General features: G+C 49.6%; 3 protein-coding genes across 3 annotated transcripts; 2 read left to right on the top strand and 1 right to left on the bottom strand.

The window, feature by feature from the left end:
- Positions 1-323: 323 nt before the first annotated feature.
- On the top strand, positions 324-2876 carry CHC_T00003782001 (hypothetical protein). The gene has a single exon (XM_005714954.1). It carries the CDS (start codon positions 324-326, stop codon positions 2874-2876), a length of 2553 nt encoding a protein of 850 aa, XP_005715011.1.
- Positions 2877-4180: 1304 nt separating this feature from the next.
- CHC_T00010063001 (Putative endoglucanase type K, GH45) lies at positions 4181-5330 on the bottom strand. Its single transcript, XM_005714953.1, has 4 exons — positions 5306-5330; positions 4830-5218; positions 4552-4729; positions 4181-4494 (listed from the first exon to the last, which is right to left on the bottom strand). Exons 1-4 carry the CDS (start codon positions 5328-5330, stop codon positions 4181-4183), a joined length of 906 nt encoding a protein of 301 aa, XP_005715010.1.
- A 2370-nt stretch (positions 5331-7700) lies between these two features.
- Positions 7701-8696, top strand: CHC_T00003781001 (hypothetical protein). The gene has a single exon (XM_005714952.1). The coding sequence runs from the start codon at positions 7701-7703 to the stop codon at positions 8694-8696; it is 996 nt and encodes a 331-aa protein (XP_005715009.1).
- The last annotated feature ends 7166 nt before the right edge of the window (positions 8697-15862 follow it).

Below are 15862 nucleotides of genomic sequence, written 5' to 3'. Positions count from 1 at the left end.
CTTGCATACCGCGCGCGCGTCCGTACACCCAGACAATCCATTACATTAAATATTCCCTGCTGTGCTGCGAATATCTATTTCCAACGGAGCATACAGTCCATATAATTTTTATGCCAGGGTCCCTTGCACTCCACATCTCCACTTTGTCTTTCACAGGCCATGTCAAAATATCAAGAGTGACTCATTGAGACCCCATGCACATCCCTCTTGATTCCTCTATTTTCCTTTTCTCATACAGATCCCTCTTCTTCGAGCTTAGAACTACACCATAATTGCTTCCAGGGAAACACTCTACGACACTATAAAACCAGCCTCCGCGATCCATGATGTCTATATTATTCGAGACAGCATTCTGCTACTCACCTTCCCACGTGCACAAGTATTCCAAACAGAACCCTTCAAATTGTGCAGTACAAAGGGCATCAAGCCAACGCGTTTTCGCTAAGATGACATTGAGTCAAATCGAAATTGCAACCCGCCCGCCCAATGGGAGGGCCCGTCGCGTTCTTGTGATCGGCGGCGGAGTCGTCGGGATCACCTCCGCCATCGGTCTGCGTGAAGCAGGTTTTGACGTAACCGTAGTTGCTGAGCACTACGAAAACATCACATCGAACGTAGCGGGTGCTCTCTGGGAATGGCCCCCAGCTGTTTGCGGTCAGCATGGAGACCCTCGCTCGCTATCATCCTCCAAGCACTGGTGTATGGTCAGCTACGACAAGTTCAAAGAGTTGCATTCAACTTATGGAGAGGGTGAATGCGGTGTCTACCTGCAAGATGTCTTCTTCTACTTTCGTTTTTCTGTGGACAAGTGTTGCTTCAATCTCAAGAAGATGAACGAGCTCAAGGACAAGGTTGATGGCTTTGCAAGAGGTATGCACATCGTCCCAGAGGGCGTTGATCCACAATTCGTGGAAAACAACATCAAGGACTGCTACAAACACATGGCGCCCATGGTTGACACGGACAAATACATGCCGTGGTTGCAGCAGCAGGCTAGGGATAAGGGCTGCATATTGTTGCAAGAGCGCATCGACAGTCATGTGCTTCTAGAGGAGGACACACTCCGCAAGCGCTACAAGGCCGACGCTATCGTCGTATCTCCTGGTCTTGGGGCCATCGACATCGTTGGTGACACTCACATGTATCCTCTGCGGGGAGCCCTTGTTCGGGTTAAACAACCTAACGGAGCTATTAGGGCGGCTCACTGCATCAGCCACGAGGAGGGCTCCAGTTCAGAACAAGACATCGTGTTCATTGTTCCTCGAGGGAAGGACCACGTCGTTCTCGGAGGACTGGCTCAGCCGAATCAATGGGACAAGGATCTCTCCCTCGACGACCCGATCATAGACCAGATGTACAAGGGTTGTCTTGATCTTCTTCCAGCTCTCAGGCCCCTTGAGCTTGATCCCAAGGAACATGTCCGCACCGGACTTCGTCCTTTCACTGATAAGAACGTCCTTCTCGACCGCATTCCTGGCACCAATGTCGTGCTCAACTACGGCCATGGTGGTGCTGGCGTCACCCTGTCTTGGGGTTGTGCTGAAAAGGTCGTCAGTCTTGTGCAAGAAATGTTTCATGATACGCCCCATATTGACAATATCTCACAAAAGCTGGACGCCAGCCGTCCAACTACGTTTCTACTGCACGACATGCTGCCTTTCAGGGCGCAAATTGAAAAGATTCGATTCATGAAGCATAACTTAGTCTTGATTTCTAGTCGGCGTGGGGTGGCAAAGGTCCCTGCCCATGAGTTTATCCATTTTGATTTGATCCGTGTCGTCGACTTGTACGCGCTGAAACCTCTTGTCGCAACAGTCAGTGAAATTCTTTCCTCATGCGCACTTCGTCCGGACAAATGCCGAATTGCAACCAACGATGAGTACTCAATCCTGTTGTCTGGACAAGTCCGCGATGCCTTGGGAATCCCTGGGGCTAGTTCTCATTCTATGCTGCCCTTCTTCGATAAGAATGCCACCAAGAAGGCCATTGGACAGAATGGACCCGTGCGCATCCCCAACTACGTGGTATTCAGTCCTGAGAAATTTCGCTCTGACCCGGACGGATATGTCCGAGAAGTAATGGATACTGTAGGACACAAGCTCTTCATCAAGCCCGTGGTCGGTGCGGGCAGCGAAAAAACCTGGCGCCTGGATGGGAGCGTCCAACTTTTGCAGTGGTGCGAGGCAAACGTATGCTCGGACTCGATTTTTGAGATTGACGAGCGCATTGCGGGAGAGCTGTTCAACACAAGCGTTGTCCGTGTGGATGGACGAAGCAGCCTTTTCTTCGCCATGCGTCACAACCGCCCCAACGACGAATACCTACAAGGCCACCAGCTTGGAAACATTATCGTGCCCCCGACGGACGCCCTGTACGCCAAGCTTGAGGAATTTTCGGAAGCCGTGCTGTATCAGCTGCGGGACTACTGCGAGGACTATGGCGTTTTCAACATTGATTTCTTTTTGGAGAGTGGCACCGCGCAGCCGGTGCTCATGGAAGTCGCTGCTCGTGCTGCAGGAGGCGCTGTGGGTAAGGTTATCGAGGAGTGTTCCGGCGTTGCACTCGAGGAGACCAGTCTACTCATGCAAATGGGACATAAGACTCCACTGCACAAATTCAAGAGCACCGAGATGAGGCGCTACGCAGCGTATTCGATACATCCGCCCAAGGCCGGGGTAGTGAAAAGAATGCAAATTCCCAAGTTGGATTCAACCATATCCTCTGTGTCTTGGAGGGCGGTACCGGGCAAGCGCCTGAGCACACCTACAAGCATGCGTGATATTGCTCTTGTGCTTGTTATCAGCAATACTGACATGAAGAGCCTTGCACGTGATTTCGAGCGCATCAACAGTGAAGAATATATGATTGTTGAGTGAGAGTGCTGGTACCGACAGGATAGAAACACTCTTGCTGACACATTTAGATGTCAACATGTCCCACAATTTGTAGTAATCTCCCATAAAGTACACGTTTCGGAGCATTGTGGTTGGATTCGTTTTAAGGCTCCGTGCTCCAACACACCCCATAAGGATAGAATGCTCGAGCGGATTGGCCCAAGTGCCTTGGTGAAAACTGGCCGCAGATGAGGGCGCTGATGCAAAAGCAGTTGACTTCATATGGCGTCAAGCGAAGGTCATGTACACCAACAGATGATTAAGCTCGGTTGCGTGAACGTTGAAATGCACATAACGGGAGAAATATGTGTCACGCAGTGAGGCTCAAATGAGTACGGCTACCCTTTGTACAAGATGCCCCATTTCTGAGTGTAACCAACATATATACATTCCACACGAGGACATAAATCGCTGTGCAGTGCAGCATCGGCCTCCGATACATATCTAAAAACATGTATGCGACGTCATCTGCCCAAGCTAGTCATCCACGACTAAGCTTCACTTGAATACAGCGAGACGGAAGGGACTCTCTCTCAATGCTGTCAATGCTGTCATCTGCGCGGAATCATTGCCACCACGCACGTCAGTTTTCTTACATATGCTTACGGAGATTCAAGCGGTACTGTTTGACTGCAATGTTTGTTAAAAATGTTTGTACTTTCAAAACCCGAATAAATCAATTCTTAATGCTTGATGAACGCCTGCTAGTATCAATACTCGCCGGGTTGCGATCTCTAAAATGGCGCAGAACACAGAAAGAAGACAAACAGAGCAAGAAATCGCACAAGGCACCTCTTTTGGCAATTGACATTTGGAAACAGTGGACATTATTACCACCAATGTCAACCCCGAAAAACGATGAGGTCTAGTGTCTATTGGGAGTGAGCGCTGTACAGTAGTCCCCAAAATGCGAAGTCGCTTACAGAAGCGTGTGCACAGGAACGGTTCCCCGCACCCCGTCTATTGGACCAAGCGATATCATAACAAGAAAATCCTGCGAATTTGATTTCTTTTCAACTTTGATGGCGACTGTTTCTATTTTTCTTTGGTAGAATGACTGGTTTCAATTCTTTTTTCTAAAGTTAGAACCGAGTAGATAGCCCTCAGGGCGATGTTTTATACATACGGCGCACATCCCTCTCCACCTGTCTCCTGGCCAGGGGGCACTCCCTTTTATCACAATGTCCTAGGCAAGCCTCGGGGCACATATCTGCACTCGGAGCGTGTCCGCACTCGTAGCCAGGAGACAACCCTACATGTTGCTCGGCATGCAGGAGAGCACAAGTCTACACGCGAGTGTAGCCATCCCTTGTACAAGGACGGATCCTGTTGCGATTCGGTAAGAGTTTGTTGCCCATAGTAACGCACGGGTATGCTGATGCAGGCGAGCAGCAATCCATGGTACTGGTGAGCGTTCCACGAGGCATCTGTTCATATCTACTATCATCTCTGCGCTTCAGGTTGGTAATCTCAACAAGCTGCTGAGGGCAAGGAACGCGTTGACCTCCTGTGATCTGCTTGTTCCCGTTGTTAATTCTCGCACCCCAGTCAAACGAACGTTTGCAAAGAGTGCGCAGATTGGGCTCATTCGTGGAAGATCCTGCAGGCCTTGGCCTATAATCGAGAGTGGCCGGCCATTTTGGTAGTGATCTGCAACCTGTTCGGTAGATATGGCCTCTGCATCTCCGGCCCCACTCAGACTTGCCGCTAACGAACTGCGGTCTAACTGCAATATCCAGATAGTCATTCGTGTTGCATGGGCGATTATCGCTGGCCGTTTTATCGGTCGGTCCTGAGCATGCATTCCAGACCCCGAACCCTCCCCCACCCATTTGCTGCGTTCTCAGAGAATATTGGAGCCAGGGAATAAAGTACGTCAGATTCATCAGAAATGCTCAACACCTTTGCCACCAGTATGAGAAACGATCAACTTACCATATCGAACTGGTTGCTACTAATGTCAGCCCCCCAGTTGGTTACCTGTGCGATGATTGGCTTTGTAGATGGATTGAGGTTGAACTTGTAGCATTTTCCAATGTTGAAATTGTTCTGAGCACCGTACGATCCAACACCAAATAACACATCCTGACCCGTCTGTTGCTTGTATTGATACTGTTTGAAGGCCATCAGTTCAGAGCCGAAGGACCAATCTACACACATGTACTCATTTCCACCTTGGGTGCCACTGCAAACACTGCTCCCAGCCTGTGCTGCCGAGAAGAGAGCAATTATCGCCGTGGCGAAGAGGAAGTAAACTGCTCTATCAAAGTCCATATCGACGAATCCTGATGATGCAGTAAATGATAACAAAGGCGGTTGGCGAACTTCCGTTGGAATGTATTGCTTTGTTGATGCGAGAATAGGAGGATGTGGTGGTCGTTTGAGTCTCCTTTATATCCCTTGATGAGGACGAAGGCGTCTGCGAAGTCTTTTCATATCTTCCGAGACTTCTCAGTCGAAACCCCTGCAACAAGTCAGAGGTGCTGCTCCCACTACTTTAATTGCAAGGGTAATGGGGATCAAGATATAATCCTTTCCAAGAGTGAAAACCGTTGTCGCTCACAAGCAACCCACATGTCCCTTTCAGTGGCACGGGTTGAGCACCTCCTAACTATATTTCTAGATCATATCGGCAAGTTCAAGTTTGACACCTCGCTCGAAACGGTAGAGCGATTAATAAGCCCATTCTCTGAGGGGCCAGCGGTCTAAGCAATATCCGGGATGTTACCGCACTGTTGTAGAAGAAGACAGCGGCTACACGCTTGTATGGTTACCTCCTACGTTCGACAGGTTACTGAAGTGTGTAAGTAGCTCTGCACGTTTCTATAGGGACTTACTGTACCAATTCATCCCCAGAACAACCCTGTCCCCATAAGGAGGGATGCTTGAGCATGAGACCCACGATAAGTCATTTCTCATTGCCATAAGTCATTTTCTCTCGCTTCACAAGGAACATTGAGCGAAGACACTTTGTGCTGAATAATTGCTTCTCTCCATCGCACTGGATAAGCGAGACTCCATTGGGCTAGAATGCCATTCACGTGTACTGCATTGTAGTGCTTCTTTAAAGAACTTCATCGAGTCTCGATATCACGGCACAAGCCCCGCTGTATGTTACATGTCAAGGCCCATAAAAGTCGCACCTTCGACTGATGGATGGCATCTGGAGGCTGTGAACAGCAAGGTTTCTTTCAGCGAGCCCCTTCCTCACTGGCAGCAATTGCAAAAGCAATGTCACAAGAACATCTCCTTCGGTGTCACGCTGCTGTATGACTCACAACGCGGCTGGTCGTCATGGAAAAAAGAAGCTGGGAAAGTCTGAATAGCTTCAAGAAAAAGATGGCCCCAGCAGCAAACGTCAAATTGGGTTTCTCACCATAGACCTCGAAACACGGGCGTAATTTCAATGTCTGAGAGAGGCTATTTGAATGAAGACCGAGATAGGTTTACTATTGCATGGTTTCGTAGTGTTTTTATTCTTCTGCACTGCAGAATGGTGTACTTGAGAGAGGATTCTATAAGCTAAACACTTTCTTGTGAAGCGTACCCGGTCAATGTTAGATTGTCTTTGCGTGCGTCCCATTTTCTCCTAGAACTTTATAAACGCGAAAACCATCTTCACAATATACGCTCAAACTAGAACCGACTACTTGCTACTGTATATCTATGAGGCGGATTATTCGAGAGGCAAATAATTCCATGCTGGAAAGAGTAGTATTAATGCATCATTTCTTCGAGAAAACCGTTACCACAAGGCTATTGGCACGACAGAGCAGTTGTCTGCACTGTAGTACGACGCAGACTATGATCATTGTGAGCACCGAACTTTTCTATCCCATCGAGCAATCGAATACCAGCACTTGTTGCCACGAAACCTTGCTTTCGCTCTTGAGAATGATGGCCTTCAAGCTTGCTGTGTGAGCGCGCTTCGGAAACCGCAGAGTGTGTTGAAGGAGCGATGCCTCGTATATTCAGGGCGGGCGGGCGAGAAATGGGGGGGCGCTGCGGATGACACGCGGGCGGCGAGATGGGGCGAGGGGCAGGGCACGGCACAAGGTGGAAAGCACGCACGAGGGTTGCGAGTTGAGGTAGCGGCGAACTTGAGGCGGGTTTGGGCATGAATTTGGTGGCGGGTGTATGCCGACTGGCGAGTCGGGAGGAGGTGATTGTACTGTAGGTGAGGGAGCGTGTGAAGGGGGCTCAGGTGGGCGTGGCGGAGCATTCGCGCGGCATGTGTGCGGGGTTGGAAGCGGGGCGCGGGCGAGGCAGGGTGGGCGCAACATGTGGCGGGTGCTGTGGGGGCGACGGACGGAGCGGAGTGCCATTTATTGTTGGCACGTCGGCAGCCGCTCGCGTCTACCGCTGCCGTAGTTATATTGTTTTGAAATGAATACTACACGGCAGCTGCGCGCAGTTTGTTCAACAAATAGAGCATAGTACAACAAACTTTGTTGTAACAAACTTTGTTGTACAGTGCGCGAAATTTGCATAAATACACCCCACATCATTGCGATAAAAGCAATTTTTGACACTGCCTCGAGAAGCCGATAGGGCATCACCCATGGTACGCGCGTGCGTGAGCGCGAATCTGAAGCCCAATTCTGTCAAACAAAAAAGCCCTCCAAGTTATGCCGCAAAATGTGGGCGAAATTAGCATATGAACACGAAAAACCATACGATACAGCATTTACTGCCATGCCAAGTTGGCGGTAAACCGAAAGAATAACAATTTTGGTGACTGGTATAGTTAGATACATAAGCAATGCACATTGTGTGTACCTAAAAAACTTCGCATCGCAAGGAAAAATGCCTCGCAGAAAGCTACTGTCAGACTTCGAGAAGGGGCAGATTGTGGCCATGAAACAGGAGTGTTTGAGCGTTTGCGAGATCGCTCGCACGCTCAGCAGGTCCCCAGGTGCTGTACACAACTTTTTGAATCACCCAAAGCGGGTTGACGGACGCAAAAGCACTCGCAACGCAACAAAAATTTCTAAGAAGCAAACGCAGCTTTTGCTGCGAGATGCCAGTAAGGGAGAAAAATCATGCCGGGAGCTGAAGGTGAGCCTTGAAATTGATGTGGGCGTCCGTCGCATTCAGCAAATACTACGTGACGCACCGCATTTTAAGTACAAGAAAATGCTGTTGCGTCCGCAGATGCTCCAGAGGCACAAGAGTGCCAGACTGGAATGGAGCAAAAAGATGCTGGAGAACAGAAACGCATTTTGGCGCGGGGTAATCTTTTCGGACGAGAAAAAGTTCAACCTAGATGGGCCAGATGGGTTGGCATGCTATTGGCACGACTTGAGGCGAAAGGAACAAGTCTTTTCGACGAGGCACCAGGGAGAATCTTTGATGCTGTGGGGAGCTATTTCTTGCTATGGTCCATCTCATCTGGTCCGTGTTGACGGTAACATAGACTGTACGCTCTACTGTGAGGTACTGGAAGAGGACCGGCTACCATTCGCTGCTGACACATTCGGTGAAGAATGGACATTTCAGCAAAACGGGGCATCCTGTCATCGATCAAACTACACCAAGAATTGGCTTTCGTCGAAAAATGTCAAGTGGTTGGGGTGGCTAGCGAAGTCACCAGACTTGAACATAATCGAAATTGTATGGGGCTTGCTTGCCCGCCGTGTTTACAGGCATGGGCGTCAGTTTTGCAACCTAAAAGACCTCGCTGATAGAATCATAGATTGTTGGAGTTCTAGTTCCGAGGAGTACCTAAATAAGCTCTACGAATCAATTCCTCGGCGCCTTGTGGAGGTACTAGAGAAGAAAGGTGGCCGTACGAAGTATTAGCGCTTCACAATAAACATTGCAAGTTACTGTACCATATGGTTTTTCGTGTTCATATGCTAATTTCGCCCACCTTTTGTGGGATAACTTGGAGTGCTTTTTAGTTTGGTAGAATTGGGCTTCAGATTTGCGCTCACGCACGCGCGTACCATGGTTCATGCCCTATCGGCTTCTCGAGGCAGTGTCAAAAGTGCTTTTATCGCAATGATGTGGGGTGTATTTATGCAAATTTCGCGCCTTGTACTATGCTCTATTGCGTTTCGAGTACCCTTCTCAATGGCTATATTTGGGCCATCTAACAATAATTTAAAGAAGAATTCATTTTAGGCTTCCCATTTCAATTTGCAAATCTTCTCCAAAGAATCAGCTTCAAAATTTGATTGCGTCAGTACCTAGACGTTAGTTTGTAGACGTTAGTCTAGGTGTAAGCAAGAAAAAAGGGGACTCGTTATTACACGTGTTCACTTTTTCTGTAAAGTACACGTGTTCACTTCTCCTTATGAGGGGAACGGGGTGTGAGGGGTGTCAGACCGCACAGGACAGACTGTCCTGAGTGTACGAATATAGGTAGGCGCACAGAGCGACGACGAGGAAATAAAGGACATCGGTCTCATGTTCACACAGGTTATGGGCAACACTCGCTAACCACTCCCTAACACGACGTCACACACCCGATCCCTCCGCCATCGAAGGCTCCTCCCTCCTCCCTCACATCTCACCGCACTACTGACATACTTCCCACCTCCCCGGCTCCAGCCAGCCCTCAGCAACATGGATAAACGCTCAGACGTTCCCAAACTCGACACAGCCAACTACGGCCCATGGCTCGTAGCAATTCGCGCCGCAGCTCACACCATCGACTGCATAAACCACATCATCGGCAATCCCGAAGTACCCCAAGATCCAAACCAACAGGCAGAATTTCGGCGCAACAAACACTATCTCATCGGCAAAATCATATCATCTATCCCACCCGAGATTGCCAACTTAATCATCACACTGACCAGCGACCCTACACCCTACGAACTCATAACAGCAATTACTGCACACCTTGACACCACGAACACTTCCGATCACAAGTACCTGAAGCAACTCGCGGAACAAACCGTATTTCTACCTGACATGACACTCTCTCAATACATCACAGCCCATGAAACAATCAGAACCAAAATGATAGCGGCACGCTACCCCTCTATATCAGACCCAAGAACACCTGTAGAATTTCTCATTGACGGACTACGCTTCAATCCAGTCACATCTACAGTAGGTGTCCAACTTATCTCACTAGATCCCCACGATGTCAAGGATTTCGTACACAAATTCAACCGCATAACTTCCTACACCTCCTTCCAAAACCCACCAGTACGACACAAGGATTTTCGCCTATCATAACTACAAGCGCGAGCCAAGACACATGGCGAACAGCCCCCTCCTTTCGTCGAGTGCCACATCGTATCTCGAACCCATGCAAGCTCCATCAAAACAGAGGCATACCTCACCCGATCCACAGGGACTACGAATGTCGACACCCTCAACATCCTCGTCACCAACGGAAAACAACCACGAAACAATACACGCAAGCTCGTACATTAGCCCCAGACGTCCCACACATTATCGAGGAAGTCCATGAACACCCAATCATGTCAGCTGACGACCATCAACCCCCGCCATTTACGTATACACTCGACTCCGGAGCTCATCCATCACATGTCTCCTACACCAAACATATCCCCCACCCGAACTCCTATCGCCCCAAAACGTACACAGCAACCAACGACAGCACCCACTGTATCCACCGTGGTCAGACATCAATCAAGACGAATATGAACAACACAATACGCATACCAGCCCTCGTTACGCCGAAGATCAAGTCTAATCTACTATCCGTCCATGACATCACGATCCACCATGGAAACGTGCTCTTCACACCAACAAAAGCAATCATGTACGCTCGAAACAAAGGCACAACCAGGATTCTCGGAACCGCTCCATGGAATCACAAACATCAAGCATACACATGGAGCTCCACACAGAACTACGCTCATAGCGCTCGCACACGACCCTCCAATACTAAAAATACCAAGATAGCGCAACCCAAATCCAATGACCAACCTTCACCTTCTCTCTCACCCTCTCTCTCAAAACCCAATCTACTACTCTTGCAACGTCCAAATACCACCACCGCAAAGCATCACAACACTCAACCCATCTACAAGCTTCGCAACACCCAACCCACACCCACTCCCCCATCCCTGGACATTATTGCACTCCACGACTGGCACTTAAAACTCAACCACGCACCACCCCGCGTCATCCAATCCATTGCCCGTCAACAACTTGTGCATGAAATTCCACGCCGCCTCGCCTCGATCTCGGCCACCATATCTTGCTCAGCATGTGCCCACGCCAAACAAAGACCTTACCCGCACAAACCAAAACAGCACTCCTACAAACCGTCAGAATACATCAGCTCTGACACATGTGGTCCCATCAATCCTCCATCACTGCAAGGGCACCTGAACTTCCTCTCATACATTGATGCCGCCTCCCGATACCTCACCGTACTCTTTCTCAAAGGGATAACTATGCCTCAATTCTTCAAGCAACTTCGCCAAAACGGCCGCCTTCCAGGCATATACCGCACCGACAACGCAAAATAATTCAAATCGAAAGGCGCTCTCCACACGTACGCCGACCTAGGCATACAATACCTCAACAACATCCCCCGTCAGCTCCATGAAAATTCCTTGGCCGAGCGCATTAACCAAACGATAATGATTGCAGCTCGAGCCAACCTCAAACACGCCAACTTACCCCCATATTACTGGGAGGACGCGGTCAAAGATGCCGCATACAAATACAACATCATGTCGCACACCAGCACCGGATCCACACCATATAAATTGTGGCATGGCACCCCCGCTAAACCAGCACAACTACTCACATTCGGCCAGCTTGGCACCATACCGGTATACAAACACAAAACCAAACCTCAAGTCCGTGCGATAACAGTACGATATATGTATGCCCACACCCCAGACCATCTCACTGTACAGGATACCCAATCTCAAAGATACCACCAAATCTGAACGCAGGACTTCCGCCCATACGACAAATACCGTGACCCTACTCACACCCACCATCACAGCTTCAAAGCCACTCTTCCCAAGAAGATCCAAGTCCCACTCACCACTCCCGATCCCAAAAATCACAGCGCCGCCCGCCAATACCCTGACGCTACACAATGGGCGACAGCCCACATCAAAGAACTCGACAAGCTCGATGAGACCAACACAATCAAATGGCCCCCAAACTCAGCTATCCCTGCTCGTGAAAAACTCATACCACTAACAATGACATATCGATACAAGAGATCCTCACAAGGGCAAATAACTGAACGGAAAGCCCGCTGTGCAGCACGAGGAGACCAAATGATAGCAGGACATCACTATGACCCAGATAACGTCACAACATATTTGGCAGAGAAACACACTGTCAGACTCCTGCTATCCATAGCCGCCGCACGCAATTGGACCACAGAACATATGGACATCTCATCCGCATACTTATACGAGAACTACTGTCACAAAAAACCAGTCTTCATAAGGCAACATCCCAGGTTCGACGGCTCCATGAAACATCCCTGCAAAAGTGGAAAAGTAATCAAAAACATATATGGAACACCTCCAGCCGCGCACATCTACTACGATGGATTGGTCGCCCACCTCCTCAAGCATCAATACCAACCCACACAAGCAGACCCATGCCTATTCCACAAACACAACCAGCAAGGCTCTATCATCATTGCAGTAAGCATGGACGATTTCCTATCAATAGCATCAAATCCTAACCTCCATGATCAACTACACATCGACCTCAGTCGAAAATACAACGTGAAACGACTTGGATTCCCCACCAACTACCTAAAATGGACAATCACAAAAGAAGAAAACCAATCCATCCACATATCTCAACCCATCGTAATAGCCACTATTCTAGAAAAGGCACGCATGACCACATGCAATCCAAAACCTACCCCCCTCCCATACAAAACAAACTTAGACGAAGCATCCAAATCTGAAACTCTCACATCGCCGCAAGCAACGATGTTCCGGCAAATCATAGGCGACCTGCGCTACGTCGCAGACAGTACAAGACCGGACATCCACCTCGCCGTCAACAAACTAGCCACAGTCATGCACAACCCCACCATCACTCATAATCAACTCTTAAAATGGCTTCTTCGATACTTGAAAGGAACTCAACGACACGGCATCGAATTCACACGCAACAGCCCCCCCAGTCAACATTCACTCAAGAGTTACACGGATTCCGACTTCGCCAACGACCCCGACCGAAAATCGAGGACAGGGATAATACATACCATGTACGACTGCCCCATCAGTTGGACCTCATCTAGGCAGACCACAGTAGCCAGCTCCACTTGCGAAGCTGAATATTTAGCGGCATCCACTGCAACACAGCAAACACACTGGATTCGACGTGCACTTGACGACATAGGCCTTCCAGAACGCCATCCAACACCACTATTTATCGATAACCAAGCCACGATACATCTAGCCAAAAACTCAGCGCCCACCAAACACCGAAAGTTCATTGACATCAAGCATCAAATCATCCACGACCACATCTCCCGGGGCACCATAGCAGCGACACACATCCCAACCAGCAAGAACTTGGCCGACTATTTCGCAAAACCCCTCGGACGCCTTCGCACAAGTGAGCTCCTGAAGAAGCTGCACGTCAACTCCCCTAATCTCAATCCCCATCGGCGAACCCCGCGACTGTCAGACGGCACAACTACATTCGCCGATGGAAATCTCGATAGTCAGACCGCACAGGACAGACTGTTCTCAGTGTACGAATATAAGTAGGCGCACAGAGCGACGACGAGGAAATAAAGGACATCGGTCTCGTGTTTACACAAGGGAACGGGGTGGTGCTGAACTATTCTGTAAAGTAGTAAAGTACACGTGTTCACTTCTCTTTATGAGGGGAACGGGGTGGTGCTGAACTTTTCTGTTCTGTAAAGTACACGTGTTCATTTCTCTTTATGAGGGGAACGGGGTGTGAGGGTAACGGGGTGGTGCTGACTTTTTTTCTGTAATAAACTTTTCTTTTCTGTTTATTTTTTTGGGGGAACGGGGTGTGAGGGGAACAGGGTGGTGCTGAACTTTTTTTTCTGTAATAAATTTTTCTTTTTTGTTTCTTTTCTTTCTCATTTCTCTTTGTGAGGGGAACGGAGTGGTGCTGTCCGCAAGGCTGTTCGCAGAGGTGTACTGTTGCAGGTTGGTCTCCCGCAAGCACGTATAGCAGAACAGCCGCCGCGAGCTCAGTAGCACTCTCGATTCTGTAGTACAAACAAAACAGCACGTAGTTTAAGATTAGAGTAGTTACCACGCGACAGCACAATCAGTAGCGATACAGCCACACGGCGACGATGGAAACAGCTACAAACCAGTCACACAGCCCTCACAGTCGCGGCAACGGATCAGTTGCCTCTTGCTCAACACCCCCTGATGTTGATGATGTGCTCTCTTTTCCTGTGGGTGTTTTCCTCTCTTAAATGGACGCGAGGCTGCTCCAATTCTACACCCTCCCAGGTGGTCCGACGCCCTTTCACGCTCTGCATTCCCTTTTGACCCAATGCTCGCACGCCCATTCATCCGGATACCGACACTCCTCACACACGACCGCTACAACCTCTTTGATACTCCCACGCCCGTCCCTCGGTACTTCGTACGGGCCCGATCGTTGTAGCGGCTGACGACTTCAATTCGAGATGTACCGACATTGGCCTGCGGCCTGCTGACAGGCCGTATTGGTCTGAAATCGGGACACCTGCCGCGCAGTGTAAGCTCACTGCCACGATACAGACGGTGTAAGCCTTCCATAGACCGCCCGGCATGCGCAATTGCAACAGTACCCTTGGATACTGTTCAGGTCATAAGTTTAACCGAAGTCTTAGCGCCAACCCGCCTCAAAAGGTTTATACTGTACCGTCACACCCCAATACTGTAATGTATTCAATATTTTTCCGGAATTGCAAAAGAAACCTTTCTTTTTGTTTCCTTTTTCTTTCCCTGGAAACGTCTAGGACTCGCGATGCGTGCATCGCAAAGAATATGCTGGGCACCGTCTTAGGTGTCGTATCTTACGCGTGTACATAGCACTCCCACCGTACTTAACACCGTCGTCGCTCATGTCCCCAGTAAAGACGACCCCAGGTCTTGAGTCTCTCCCACAGTTTATAGGCCCTTCTTCTTCCTTTTTTCCGCTCCCACTGTCCACCTTCTCCATTCCCCCTTCATTCCCCCACAACTAACCGGCTCACAGCCGCTCTCTTACCCCATCCTGCCTCCCAACCGGCTCACGGCCGATCATCACATCACGCAACCGCCAAAACCGGCCCACGGCCGATCCGCACATCCCCCACACCAACCATTTCTTCTCCTGAGACTCCCCCCTGCCCCTGACCTACTACCTCCCCTCCATGTCCCCAACCACCACTAATCATCCACCCACCATGGCATCCTCGCCCACACCTGACGGTCCCCGTATTTCCGTCACTCAACTGACACTCACCAATTTCAACTATTGGCACAAAAACCTGATCCTCGTAGCCTCCATCAACAATTGCGACGGCCACCTGGACAACAACCCTCCCCTCCCCACTGACGCAGAAGACATCCGATCCCACACACGCCAGAAACGATTTGCTCTTGCACTTATTTTCCACAGTCTGTCCGAAGAAGTTCGATCCCTCCTCTCTGACGACGACCTCCTTCTCTCTCCTTACGATTTATGCAACAGACTCCACGAGATTACCACCGCAAACCCCAGCAATGCCCCCTACCTGCTGACCGCCCTCGCTCGCGAGACAACTCTGCACCCCGGCACCCCTATGCTCGAATACCTTACACTCCACAAGAACATACGGACCCGGATGCGTGCCGTCAACTATCCTGGCATACAGGACAAAGGCACCGCTGCACAGTTTCTCCTGGACGGCTTATGTGACCATCCGGATTACAACCCGATCGCTCTCACCCTCCATGCCCAACTCAGCCTCCTCCCCATCGAACAAATAGAAGCACACCTTCTCTACGCAGAAAACTACCTGTCAACGCAAACACCCCAACTTGCCC

Source organism: Chondrus crispus, genomic scaffold (assembly GCF_000350225.1).
Source record: "Chondrus crispus Stackhouse genomic scaffold, scaffold_200, whole genome shotgun sequence".
Classification (NCBI taxonomy): domain Eukaryota; phylum Rhodophyta; class Florideophyceae; order Gigartinales; family Gigartinaceae; genus Chondrus; species Chondrus crispus.
This window is presented reverse-complemented; position numbering and strand designations above follow the sequence as displayed.

Bases quoted from the DNA above. Each gene is read 5' to 3' on its own strand.
- CHC_T00003782001 (XM_005714954.1), top strand. From the start codon at position 324: ATGATGTCTATATTATTCGAGACAGCATTCTGCTACTCACCTTCCCAC.
- CHC_T00010063001 (XM_005714953.1), bottom strand. From the start codon at position 5,330: ATGAAAAGACTTCGCAGACGCCTTC. The intron at 5,219-5,305 runs GTCCTCATCAAG...TTCCAACGGAAG, and splicing joins AAGACTTCGCAGACGCCTTC to TTCGCCAACCGCCTTTGTTA. The intron at 4,495-4,551 runs GTTGCAGATCAC...CAAGGCCTGCAG, and splicing joins AGGCCATATCTACCGAACAG to GATCTTCCACGAATGAGCCC.
- CHC_T00003781001 (XM_005714952.1), top strand. From the start codon at position 7,701: ATGCCTCGCAGAAAGCTACTGTCAGACTTCGAGAAGGGGCAGATTGTG.